The 14,197-nt window shown below is 42.0% G+C and overlaps 1 protein-coding gene across 2 annotated transcripts in view; it reads right to left on the bottom strand.

The window, feature by feature from the left end:
- The window catches only part of pdgfrb (platelet-derived growth factor receptor, beta polypeptide), a 36,972-nt gene extending 23,480 nt beyond the window's left edge, over nt 1–13,492 (bottom strand). Inside the window, exons 1-5 of one of the 2 annotated variants that reach the window (XM_086023687.1) lie at nt 13,386–13,492; nt 12,843–13,145; nt 2,608–2,668; nt 1,036–1,353; nt 224–481 (exon numbers count right to left, since the gene is read on the bottom strand). In XM_086023687.1, the coding sequence (XP_085879813.1) occupies nt 224–481; nt 1,036–1,353; nt 2,608–2,650 (619 nt within the window). In that variant the 5' untranslated portion in view covers nt 2,651–2,668; nt 12,843–13,145; nt 13,386–13,492. Of the gene's footprint in view, nt 1–223; nt 482–1,035; nt 1,354–2,607; nt 2,669–12,842; nt 13,255–13,385 lie in introns of those variants that run through there. The other variant, XM_086023686.1, reaches the window with a different exon arrangement.
- Between the last annotated feature and the right edge of the window lie 705 nt (nt 13,493–14,197).

Here is a 14,197-nt window from a genome sequence, read left to right as displayed (position 1 = left end):
ATTTTTTTCCCAAAACGGTGTTATTTTTAACCCAACTGTTTTTAGAGTGTGGCTAGCATTGTCCCATATCAACAAGATAACTGTAACTAAACACTGCAATGACACGTTGGTATTCAGAGAGCTCCCTAATGGTGAATGTCAAAAATATTGCTAAAAATTGCACTGAGAAGTACAGTATTCTGGAAGCGTGTGGAAGCCAGTTAATAAAATTCTGTTCACCCACCAATGATACTGAAAACGTAGAAGGCCTGGGACTCTTTCACCTCTCCGTTCATCTTTCCACGACACACATACGTTCTGTCCTCAAGGGCTGCTATGTACCCCTCACTAGGGACATAGCGCCCCTTGACCGGGAGGTCCGTGTCCTTCTCGTAGAGGGAGACGTTGATCTTGGGATTGGTGACCACACATGGGATGGTGGTCAGCTCACTGGTCTTGCTCAGCATGCCGTGAGCACTCTCAACAAACCACACCTGACTGTCTACGGGCAGAAGCAGTCACAGTGTTGGATACGTACATACAAATCAAACAACGGTTTCCCACACTCTATTGAACATTTGCTTAAAGCGGAAGTCAAACATATTTTTTTCAAGAATATGTTCTATGCAAGCACACTAGTTGAAACAAGGCATTCTGATAAATATTGCGTTTGTGGAATAAGAGTTAATCCACCTGTTTTTAGCCATCTCAGGGGGGGCGGCCATTTTGTCACTTGTGTCGACTGAAAATGACATCACAACCGCTCAGGGCTCAGGTAACGACCAATCACGGCTGACCTGTTTTCTGAAGCTGAGCCGTGACTGGTCGTTACCTGAGCCCTGCGCAGTTGTGATGTCATTTTGAGTCGACAGATGTGACAAAATGGCCGCCCCCTGAAATGGCTAAAATGGGATGGATTTTGTTCCTTAACTCATATTCCACAAACGCAATGTTAATCAGAATGTTGTGTTTCAACTAGTGGGCCTGCTGGGAACATATTCTTGAAAAGAATGTGTTTGGGTTGATTTCCACTTCAATCAGTCAGACAGTCCATACCTGGGACAAACACTTCCACCTCCTTCCTTTCTCCAGTGCGCCGATCAATGCACTGATAGACCCCGGTGTGCTTCCAGCTTACGTTCCACAGGCTCAAAGCGCTGGATTTGGCGCCGTCTTGCACAATTTGGTAGCTCTGCACACCATTTTGGCCCTGTTCCACCTGGAAATAAGGAACGTCATCCCTCTTGAACTCCCAGGCGGTCTCCCCCGAGCTCGAGCAGGTGAGCGTGAGAGAGGAGCCCGCGGTCAGGACGAGCTGGCCGTCATGCGGCGTGACCTCCAGGCAGCTCACGTCGGCGCAGAGGCGCAGGAGAGCTGCGGTTGACACAATAAGGGAGAGGTCAGGTTGCAGGTCAAGGAGACCACGGCGTAGCGCTGCGGGGTCAGAGGTTAAACACACATGACATGTCAGATCCTGTTCTGCTTTATGATGTTGACGGATAAGAGTTGCGCGGTGAGGAGATGATGACGCCTCGCTAATGACAGATGTATTGAAATGGGAAAAGGTCAGCTGGGATGCATCCGTCGTGTTTGACATCAATCACACACACAGCAGCAGCATTTGAGAACACTGGCCGCTAGGATGTTTAACATTAGAGAGATATTGAAGTAAATATGTTGAAACCAAGCTAATCCTTTTTGGCAACCTTGTTCACAATCACCTATTCACAGTTGTAATGAATGTAATACTAATATTGACTGAAAATACAGACATACAGTAATGGATATAAGAAGGTGGTGCCATTGTTGTGTGAAATAAGAGTTTGACATTCAGTGTCATTAAATTAAATTGCACTTTTCCAAATTGAGGTTGTTGATTTCCAACTTCTCAGTTTCCTTCTTCCAGTATTTTTGTCAGTAATATAAAGCTAAGGAATGAAAAACAAAAGCACATTGGCTAAAGTTTAAACAAGTCATCGTGGCTTCTTTTTTTCACATTGAAATCCTGAATCATGGTTGACGCTTAACTTTTAATTGTATCCGATAAGATCATGCTAATCACAACAAATGAATACCTGAACTGAAATTTGGCGGTCATGTTGAACATGAAATTGCAGCCAAATGTGCAATCTGGATCACATTGGAGAAATCTTCGTTGGACACAATAGAGTCCGACCCTCAATACAAGATACGAGAGATTTGACAGATATCTCATTTGTTAATTCAATGTACTGTATAGTGCATATATTACATTTTATCAATTAAAATCTCACATAGTTAATATTCATTCATACATTTTTCTATTTTCTTTTTCTGACAGAAAGCCTATCCCTCTTTTCTCTGGGCGAGAGGCGGGGTACACGTAGAGTCTTCAATAACTAAACATGAACCCACACAAGTACACAAACATGCGAACTTCAAATGCTTAACAGAGATTTGAACCCACATTGCATGACTGTGAGACAGATGTGCATATGGTATTTCCAAGAAGTTTTCCATGACTCTAAATTTTGATAGTGGTAAAAATCTAAAGTTGACTTTTGCATCGTGATAGTGTTGCGATGCTCCGCGTCTGTTTGGCTTCCCCTGCGGTCCGGTTGCAAAGCTTTCATTTTTCTGTGTTCTCACCTGTGACCGCCAAATGGAGTGTGAAGACGATCTCACTCCTCATAGTGGAGCTGCTCACTTTCTGCAAACAAACAGTGAAGATTTCTTCACTCACAAATTATCTCTGGCGTACACAACTTCAACTGACACCGAAAGAAACTTCTGCAGATGGACGTAAAAACATGTAGTAAAAAAAAAATAATAATAAAAAAATGTTTCTTTATCCGTAAAATATTCATTTAAAAAACCAAAACAGCAGGAAAATCTGGTTTGTGTTCACCCCAATTAGCATACGACAGTTAACCTCTTTCCATGAGACTTTGACCTCCTATCATGATGGATGGACCTTTTGCTCTCATGAAATCCATTAGGTTGAGTTCAGTTTGAGCCGTGTGTCAAAGCGATCTGCTTTCAATCAGAGAACAGAGACGACGAACAAAACTCCCCAAAATATCTGTTGCCATGTGTCGATTTGATGTGTTTTATAAGTGTCTGTCCGTCTGTCGCTGGTGGTGTTTGATGCCTCGCTGCACCAGAACAGAGCGCCAATGTCTGCCTCCTTTTTCTTTGTGGCTCACCAGGGTTTTGACCACCAACAAACAGGTCACTGTGTGCATCTTTGCAACGTGCGCACTGGCAAAAATGCTGCGTCCAAGCTATTCTAGCGCCACGCTGAGCCATTAATTGGGGAGGCCCTAAACAAAAGGGAAATTGAGGGCATTCACATTCGGTTGAGGCAGGAGCAACCTTGAAAGGCTTTTGCAGTACTTGGACATGGACATCATGTTCTGGACTCACAAGCTCAATTCATGAATCGGACCCTGACTTTTGATTCATGATGACCACCATCATACCCCCCAGCTTGGAGTTCTCAAGAGTTCCAAAGTGTGAAGTCAGACGACTGGGGGCCGGGGGGTGGGGGTGTGTGTGTGTGGGGGGGGGGTCGGGGGAAAGGGAGGTTTGTTGATGTGTTTGGGCTCAAGGCCTGCAGGACAAGAACGTCTGGAAACAGTTAAGGATGCATCACTGCTAGCATGTACGCAGGAGGGTGGGAAAGAGAGAGAGGGCGGAAGAGAGAGCCTTGGGAAGAGCGAGGGTGGAGGAGGAAGCGAAGGAGGGGCCCAATGGAAAAAAATTGTGAAATCTATCGAAACATCTATCTAATTCACTTGGATGATATATTAATCATTAAACATGATTTAAACGGGATTGTTTTCCACGGGAAACTTTCTTTCCATCTTTGAGATTAAAACCAACAGCTGAAATATTTTCAATTCAACATTCTTCTTATTGTAAATTATTCTAAAATTGACAACAAACTGTGCAGTAAACACCTAAACGTGATTTGTGCGGAAACTTGATCAGAAATTCCCAAATCCTGTTCACATTATCGGCAGCATTTGTTGTTGTGCTGCACCATTTTCTGTCCTTTGTGATTGATTTGATTGTTTGACATCATGAACTAGAGAAAAAGAATAAAATTGTTAACTTGATCTGAAATGTCTGGATTTAAACCAAATGATGAAGCATTTTAAATGTAATGTATGTCAGAGTGGAGAAAATATTTCTCATGATCAGGTTGTGAGGTGGAACCCAAATGCTAGACTTGGGGGTAAAAGACCCCCCAAAAAAAACACTAAACAGACAACAGTTAACAACATACTTGAGGCGAAAAGACAAGCTGATGATGAGTCAGTGGCAAGCACAGGAAATGCTGAAACTGAACAATAATGAGGTAAGCCTACTGACGAGACAAAAAGAACGAGACACAAGGTTAAATATGTGAGGTAATTAAGGATAACGAGGCACAGGTGAGGAAGGCGCAGTTAGGCGAGCCCAAGGCAGGGAGGAGGATCAGGACACACGCACACACATGCACATGTGACATACCATTATTGCAAATCTATCTTAGCAAATCTGCCACTTAACGCCAGTCTGATGTCTAAATGTTTTCTTTTTAGAATACTCTACCAAAAAAATAAAATGAAAAATAAAAATAAGCACGACTTTCACCTCATCATCTAAAATTCTTGGATATGTTGATGAGTGTTTGACACACGCTCCGACTTTAAGATTAAAACCAAAAAATGTGAATAATTGTTGTCACTTTTGAGAAAAAAAAGTAATCATCTGCACAGATTGCTAGAGGTCAATATCCAGTTCAAGTTTCAAAGTCATATTTTTCAAAATGAGTTGCTTTTGGCACTTCCGCTCCCGAAAATGAAAAAGCTCTTGAGTTGGTCCAAAAACATAGCTGGTCTATTTCCTGTCCCGCCTCCTGCTTCTAATAAAAATAGGTGAAAGAGTAACAGAGGGATACGTTTTTTTGTTGTTGTTGTTAACACGAACATGGCTTGTATGCCAGGGAATGCATGCTGTATTACACACCCACAGAAACACACACACGCACACACGCACACAAATAATACCCCCCCCTCCCCCTTTTTGTCATTGGTGTGTGTGTGGCTCACATTCCCACAATGTTCTCTAGAACTTTCCCAGGACCGCTGATACACTTGGGACCCTGCTGGTGATGATGACGAAAATGGAGGGGTCGCACTCACCCACTTTGGGAAGGGAGGGGGCCCAAGAGGGGAGTTGTGCAGCCGTGCTTATGGCTGCTGAGTGGTGACAGCTCCACGTGACAACAAGGTGAAGGCGAGTGGCAGCAACAAATTTCAAGATGATGCCAGTCCTCAGGAAAATAAGCTCAACACTCTGTTGGGGGCTTCTGTGTGACCCAAATCAACGTATTAAATATCTGTTTGAAACGTGATCTAGTTTTGCTGACATATGGAAATGACGCTCAACATTGAACATGATCGGCAGAACAAAATGGGTTGTGTGAAAACAAGTTTGCAAAGTCCTCTGTGGACTTTGTAGTAATTTCATTGAGAGGCCCCTGTTTTTAAAATTTGTAACAGCATGTTAGAGGTGAAAAGGAGAAATAGTGTCCAAGGGCAATCTGTAAGCATGATTTTAATCAGAACTACCTACAGCATCACTTTGTAATTCAGTAAAGTTACCTATAAATGTCATTTCTCAGCATTTTCCAGTACCACTCGAGGTACGCTGGCTCTCTCTAAAAGTACGAAAGAATCACCAAATTAAATACAAACATCATTTACAACATTTAAGATAAAGAATTTAAGCAGACATACATCATTTTATTTCAAACAAACTTTTCATTTATTACATTTATATTAGAATGAATCTTGCATACAGCCTGTTTTTTAATCCAGAACAGTCCATGTTTTTTTTTTTTGTGCAGTACTTTTTTTAAAATAATGTTCAGTTGTATTGAACTTTTAAGTAATGTACAGTACATTTACATTTAATATTTTTCTGTTGTTTTAAATCATTCATTAATGTGCATTTTTTATCGATCATTCATATGCAGTACATTTAAACAGATTTTATGTGTAGTTTTTCTTTTATAATTCACATTTTATAATACACATTACGTTTATGAAAAAAACAAACGTTTGCCTTGTTTTTGACGAACACTTTGGCCTCCTATGTTCCGTGCCGCCCATTTTTTTAAATGTATTTATTTATTTATTAATTATTTTATTTGTATTTGTATTTTTTTGCAATAGTGATTTTGTCTCACAGCGACCGAAATGAACAGAAACTACTCTCCATTTCTGATTTTTGACTGTTGTCAGCAAAGAACCTTGTAAATGCAAATACACATTCCCATTCTACCACATTATACTTTATTTGTCAATGCATCTAAGCAAGTGCAGGAGGCTTTTATCACTGAAGGTGGACAATTTGCCAAAACGAATTATTTGGCTTTAATTGCACAATGGAAAACCTTATAGGCATTATAACCATGGAGGTCTGATATGGTGTTTATTCAAGCGATGGTACAACAATCACCGTGACGGATGAACTGTTATCCCGCAGCGCGTATGTTTTCTGAGAGATGCTGGGAATTCGGTGACAGACTGACCCTTCCCGCTCTCCATAAACAAGAGCAGCTCCACTCCAAGTGTCACCGGTCGAGGAGGAAGGATGCTAAAATCGACATCAGCGAGAGGCACTCGGCCCGCGCGGGTTCATGAGTGTATACTTGCGTCCCCCAGCGACTTGTAATCCCACCTCTGGGTTCATCTCGACACACTGTAGCTGCGGGTTTGATTTAAACATCTGGCAATGATGAAGAAGTGTGTGATGAGGTATAGGAACTGCTTCCCAAATCATATTTCGTGCCAAATGTTTGCTCGTGTGTGTCCCTAGGGGGGTTGATATTGCACTTTAAAAATAGAAGGATAAGATTCACTCCGCATGCACTTGCCAGTTTATTAAGTACACCTTCATTAATGGAGTCCAACACAAACATTTGGCAATAAAAGCTCCATTTGTGAGAGCTATGATGTTAAGCTTTAATTCAATCTGTTTGGAAGAGCAGTTGATTTATTCCCAGAGAAAATTTTCCAAAAAGGCTTGTGAGCCACAGCTGGAGGGTTCGCACTTCCTGTCCAGGAATTTCTCCTGACCTTGAGTGGGTGTGAGGCTGTGATGCATCAATGAGACAGCAGACCAACAAGACCACTAACCAGAAACGTATGCAAACAACGGGTGGACAAAACAATGTGACTTGTAGACATGCAGGAAAAAAAAAAAAAAAGATTTCATGAACATGCTGCAAGAACACAACACACACAGGTGTTAATTCACACAGGAAGTGTCAATCTCGAAAAGAAACATCCATAAGATCAAGGCTAACAACACTGGTCAAATATAAATCAAATCACTATTGAAGAATACATTCGCTTCACTAAAAGTCTATTTCGGTGATTAGATTTTTAAACAGTGTAAAATGGCCTGTCCTGTGGGAAAATAATGACTCGGTGCGTTTTTGTCCAAACAAACCTCCATTTTTATCACCCAGCCAAATCCCTCCTGAGGCCAACCTTCTGCTCCCTTGGCAGAAAGAACACTGCGAAATCAGCTGTAACATTTTGAGTTGTGTGGTTTCTTAGTCTGAACACTAGAGGCACTATGTAAAATGAGTACAGAAGGAAAAAATAGGTGAGTTCAGTGGATATACTGTACAAGTAGGAACCGCTGTATATCAACTACAAAATAAAAAGTGAGTAAAAAGAAATACAAGACTGCTTCTGGAGAATGCTAAAGTCATATGAAATAAATCTGTTTACTTGAAGTGCACGCCATGGCTTCGTGACAGGATTGCATCTGGCTCGAAACTCGGTGCTTTCCGGATGGCCCCCAGTTCCCAAGCAGAGCATCATTTGCAGTCAGCTCAAAGTGTTGTCACTCATGTTTACCCCAAAGTATCTCCATGCAGCTGACATGGCTCTTACCCGGAATGCACATTTCAGACCGATGAAGTCTTATTGGTGTAGTATCGGTGCATTTTTATGCATGAGTGCCGTACGCAGGCCCGCTTTTACAACGGGCATACCTGGGCTGGGGCCAGGGACCTACAGTAGTCCAGGGTCAATCAAAATAAAAAATAAATTAAAAAACAAGTTCATGACTTTACATTCTTGGCATGAGTTGACCTACACACAGGCAATGTGCAGCGCCCTGCCTGTACTTAAAGTGTCTTAAAAGTCTGAATAGCTTTTTAGTCCTGCCACTTGCTGAACTTTCTGTCAGTCACTTGTGCCGCTGCAAAAGTTGACAGAGAAGCCCGTTCTACGGGGCCTATAGCTGGATGCCAAAGGGACTATCGGAGGGCACTAAATTCCAAATGATTCTGCCATTTGTTTATTTATCAGTCGATCATATCATTGAGGCATCCGCAGCCCAATCACAGACGTGTACGACAGATGATTGATCCCCGTTTGCATTTGTTTACACAGCCAGGCTGAAAGGACATTAGCGGTGGCAGTTTATCAGTCAATATTCTGTCCAAGTGAATTCACATCTCACTTTGATGAAAAGGACATAATGAGATACATGTGCGAGCTGGACAGGTTGGACATCACGGATGCACCCGGAGTGCTTTCGTTTATCACGACGGCAGATGGGGAGCACTACACGCTCGTGCAAAGGCTTGGAAGATCCACACGATTTTTTTAAAGTAGATGTATATTCTATTAAACATTTTCTCGATTCAGACAATTCTATTTCATCCGACCACTTGACAAAATCAAATTGAGAAAATCCTGCACAACCTTTTCTTAGTGTGCGCATTGTGATTTGTGAAGTGTAAACACAGTAGAAAAAAACAACACGTTCAAGTGTACTGGTTTAAGGACAGTTATGAACCAGGTCAAGGAATCCACAGGTGCTAACAGGATATTTGACAACGGGATCAGCCAAAAGCATCTTGTATCATGTAGTTTAGGCGCAGCGCTGAAGCTGTCACATTTTGTCTACAAATGAAAAATAATGCTGAGATTAGCCTCGGGACGGTGTGACTGCATGTGCAACCAAAGCCACCCTGCTCACACGCTCGAGCAACACATGTTCTGGAATCTGTTTTTGTGGTTTCCTCCATCAAATTGAGCAGTAAACTGTGTTTGTAGTGGCAGTGGTGAGACACTGTAAAGAGCTCTTCCGTAAAGACCAACAGTCGGAGAGAATGACAGGTTTGGATGTGGCTGGCATTTGATCTGCCTTTAATGGATTTAGTTCTCTACTCATTTTGTGTGTGTGTGGGGGGGGGTTGTTCGGGGCGCCACACAAGAGGAAACACATTAAGATATTAAAAACCGTAACATATGTTGTCACTGGAGTAACGTACATGTTCCTGTACGTAAATCCTAATGTTATCAGCAACTGGGCCTATCACCAAGCATCTTTTTTTTTTTTTTTTTAAATAAACAAGTCCCACCCACGTTTGAAAATATTTCTGTTCATATAGGGATAGATGGATATCAAATATTGTTGCAATCACCCCACCTTCTTTTTTTTGAAACTGAAGGGTCCGGGTCTCTCAGCCTGCCTCGTGATTAGTGGAGAAGGCCTACACACACTTGCAGGTCCCTGGGCTCTAACACACCCTCACGCACCCCTCCCCTCAAAAAGAAACAAAAACAGCTGAACACAATTAAAGCCAACTGTCTAAGTCCCACTCTTTTCCCTCTTGAACAGCACCAGCTTGATAAGAATGGGGGCGACAAGTAAGGCCCCGAGTAATCTGTTCCGCTATTTTTTGCATTTCTGTCTGAAATGGAATCAGTCAGATTAACTGTCTTGTAGCTCTGAAGCTGGAATACAGATGGGTTTGTTTTAACTAAAGTGCAGTGCTGTGCAGAATATTTTTACCACGGAAAAGCAACAGGATGTTTTTCTTGGTCCTCCTCTCACTGCCCTGTATCACAGATTGTCGTGCATTTTTGTTGGCCAGAAGACATCATTACCCTAACAAAAAAAGAAAAGACTTCTGCCAATAGTAACGTCGACACAATAAGAAAATTCAATTTGGTATCATATACAAACGTCAAAAACATGCAGTGGGTCAGCTAAGGAATCATATTTGGTGGATAAAATCAAAATGGGCACATCGCTATAAGGTAGTAGAACAATGTCCTTTTTCCCTGCCAATCAACAAATGGGAGCGTAATTTCCGTGAAAATTAACGCAAATAAATCTTGGTGATTTTAATTTTATTTATTTGTTTATTTTTTTACAAACAATCCTTCTTTGTCACTCTAGCTGTTAATGCCATTACACAAGAGGGATCTGTGATCTGAAGTGCCACAATGAGGCAGCCATTTTGCATTCACACAATAGCAGACAGCAAAATGAATGATATTATTTCCGAGGTATGGAAAGTATGAATTTGAGAAAGTGACGGACCGAATGCATGTCTTTATCGATATTACAATTTTATGAAGACAAGAGTGTAATGAGTTTTTGAGTAGTTAGGAACATTTCTGCACTTGTATCCACAGAGGTTGAAGGGCAACACATGTAAATTGTGCAAGTTGCATGATTTTTATGAAGCTCTTTATGACTTTACCATTATGCACTTTTGTCTTCACTCTTATTGAAAAAAAAAAAACACATGCATTTCCATGTGCCACCACCGCCAACAAAATGCACTATTATAAGAAGCAAATTGAAAAATATACCGTATAAAAAAATGTCCCCTCTCCAAAGAATGTAAGGCTTGTTGTGGACCGCTTATTAGCTTGTACATGCGAACATCCTTTGTACTTTCATTAAGTAGTTCCTTCCAAAAGGCCAATGTTGTAAGTCATAATGAAAGCATTTCCTCCTCGCAGTGTCCTGCAGGAGAGGCCGTGCTCAATGAGGTGCAGCTGCCTTGTCAGCGCTGTGCCAATGTGGTGGGAGGGAAACAAGGAGGCCGCCAAATGGCAATAACACTTAGTGCTCTTCATTGAAGATACCTTTCGAATAAGTTTCTAAGTGCAGCATTAAAGAAGTGGTGACTAATTGAGGCCTCACATGCCGAGTTCATTTCAAAAGTAGTGATTAATAATGAATCAGCCAATAAGTGACTGCCTCAGAACGAGTCACCGAGGACTGTATTTGATTATATATATTTTTAAAAATAGCTAATATGTTAGGGATTTTCATTTTACACACTAATCAAAGCAGCATCCAGCAAGCAAGGGAAGGTGGCTTGGTTTATTCAATAATACATGAGCATGACAGAGCGGTTTGTGAGCTGAATCATACTGCTGGTATGTTTTGTACATGGTCGTAATGTGAAGCACATTTTCTCAGAGTAGCTGGCATGTGGCAAGCGGCGAGGGCCAGGAAACAGCTGATGACGAAGGATTAGGGCCGACCCGGTGGAATGGAGCCGACCGCGTCAGAGGAGCTTGTACATACCAGGAGTCAGATGCCCACTGAGAAACATCCTAAAAGGTGAGGACTCCGATTTAACCTCAGTTGTTGCTTCAACTAAAAGTATCTTTTGGTTTTTTTTAAGTCTCAGTAAAAGAGATGTGCCTGAATGGCATGGCTCAAAAGCAAAGTGGGAAACAAACTGCTGATTCACATATCAACATTTTAATGAAAATTATTTATAAATATTTAGGAAATATTCAGAACTATGGTTAAAAGAAATTATGCAGGTTTAAAAAGTTATACTCATAAGAATTGTATTAACTTACAAGTAATGTTTGTTTTATTATTCTTAACTGCTATACGCTGCTATAAGTGTATGAAGTTACTGAATATTAATATAAGGACATAAAAGAAAAAATCACAGTGTTAAGTGATACAAGGGTCAAATGTAAACAACAAAATACCAGGGCACCAAGGAGAAGTTTAAAAAAAAAAAAAAAAAGCAATTGCCTTCTTCTCTTGTCATGTTCTTCAAAACACACCAAAAAAAATCATTTGTTGCTTGGCGAGACGATGTTTCACACGACATACTAATGTTTTATGTTAAACAGTGGTTTAACGTCAAGGGCATTGTACAACTCGTGTGGCCTTTTCAACGCCGAATATTTGTGCAGGATTCAAAATCGACGGTCAGAACTCATCCGAAGGAAATTCCAAACAGTCGAGGGAGAGAGAAGCGGAGGCATGCCAGCATGATGAATCCTCAGCTTCGTATCAAAAAAGGTCATCTGCATACACAAGATGGATGTGAAGTTTTCTAACCAAGCCCCAAATAGCGCGCTGTGTTCAGGTGCTGAACATCTGTCCGGTGGCAGTGCAGAAAAATATGCGCATTCAGTACGTGTCCCAGGCATGCTTTCTTTGTGATAAACACAGAGCAGTCATGTTATCAAAGATGCCAGGTTACATTTCACCGCCATATCTCCTCTTTCCCTAAGATGTTTCTGTTTGGGTCATTCCTGAGGAAAGCCATTGATGAGCAAAACGGTGAGGACCGTCGGTTCACTCGGGGTGACCGAGGAGTGTTTGCGCAAACAAGACGAGAGGCACAAAAGTGGAGAGCGTACAAACAGCTTGTGCAATGATGCCAGTGCTGCGCGACCACAGGATGCTTTGTGAACCGAGTTGTCCCAACGAGAAGACCAACATCGTAAAAAAGGTTCACTGCGAAGAGGGGGCGTTGATACAAAGAGATCCAAGTCACCAACATGTTGACGTTTGAACAGGTTGCATTGTAAGTCCCTCCCGTGGGCACATTCACAAACATGTGGCCAACAAATACCACCGGGGACAATTACAATAGCGGCCAGCACCGGCACAGCAGTTTCGACTTTGGCCTGAGTTTGCCTAAAGTTTGCCTTCAAAACTTCAACTCCTTACAAACTCATTTGTAAGGCGTCGGTAACAATAACAGACGACATACACACTCCCAAGTAGACATGACAAGCCCTTACCTTCCGAAAAGATCCCGAAAACCCGGATGAGCCTCCCGCCTGATCTTCTTCTCGCTGTATCCAGACGTGGTCTCCTCCTCCTTCTCCTCTTGAAGAGTTGAGACTTCCAGCTGCTCCTCTCTACATGGGCTGCTGCTTCAGATGTAGAGACGTCTCAGATGTTCAGAGTTCGAGGGGGCTGTGAGGTTAATCTGCGCTGTCCCGGGAGCCTGCTGGAGGATGGATGCCTCAGAAGCCGACTGTTTGGATAGTCAAATCACAGCATCGCAGGGGGGGGACTCCTCTCCTCTGTCACAAAGAGCTCTATTTAAAAAAAGAAAAGAAAAGAGTCTCAAAAGAGACACACACATACAGCCTTTTTCCCAGACACATTCACGTAAGAGGGGTGAGTGTTTGTGGTCCGGACCTGCTGGAGCTAGAGGAGGTAAGGGAGGAGGGGGAGGGAGGGGGCTGGGAAGGGGAGGGGAGCTAAAAGCAAGAGAGGGAAGTTTTAAAAGTAAAAGAAGCAAAGTGAGGGAGAGCTGGAAAAAAAAAAATACAGACTGGATTCTGTGCAACGGTCAGTGGCCATTTGTTTTGAATGACGAGAAGCTTGGAGGTGAAGTGAGACAGTCTCAGTTGGCAGCAACAATCTGGACCGCATCAAGCCCTCCATAAAACAACAAACACAATGAAAAGGAGAGAGTGGAGGAGGAGGAGGAGGAGGAGGAGGAGAGAAAGAGGTCCAGGCAGGGAGAGGGGGCAACAAAAAGGTTTTGGCAGTGTTTGGGGTGGCCTGCTTGGGAAATAAACATGGATGTCTCAGTTTCACAGGAAAATAACCTCATCTACTTTCAAAACAACACTTTTCAAATCAGGTGTCTTTTCCTACACACAAGTCTTGGCTAATAAATGCCAGGTTTTTGAAATGTAAATAAACAAGACCAAGATTTAGTCATATGTGAACATTTTCCACATTGAAACGAAACAGACATTTTTGGGGGGGATTTGCAAATGTTTGTTTAAATGACATGTACTCTTAGGCAATCATCTTATTATCACAAAGCTTTCTTGGAAAACTTTCTAGGTAATGTCGCATCAAATCGGCCTCTCGGGTTCTCAAGTAGAAACCAGTTCTTGCTGAGACTTTCAAAAGATCGTCAATACAGAAAGCAGGGAACATAAGTCCTGAATTGCAAAACAATATCCGTGACAGAGCAAAAGCAGAGAAAGAAGAAACTGAGTCTCGAATCTGAGATTAGCCCTCTTGGCAGGTGAAATGAGGTTGTTTACTTTGTGGCTTTAAGGAGACCGCTTTTCTGTATTTTGCCCTGATCTTGGAAGGGATGTTGTGTTCTTAGTTTGAACAGAGTTTG

This window comes from Filicampus tigris, chromosome 2 (assembly GCF_054856515.1).
Source record: "Filicampus tigris isolate MCC_2025a chromosome 2, RoL_Ftig_1.0, whole genome shotgun sequence".
Classification (NCBI taxonomy): Eukaryota; Metazoa; Chordata; class Actinopteri; order Syngnathiformes; family Syngnathidae; genus Filicampus; species Filicampus tigris.
Note: the sequence above shows the minus strand (reverse complement) of the source record. Positions and strands in the feature narration are given on the sequence as shown.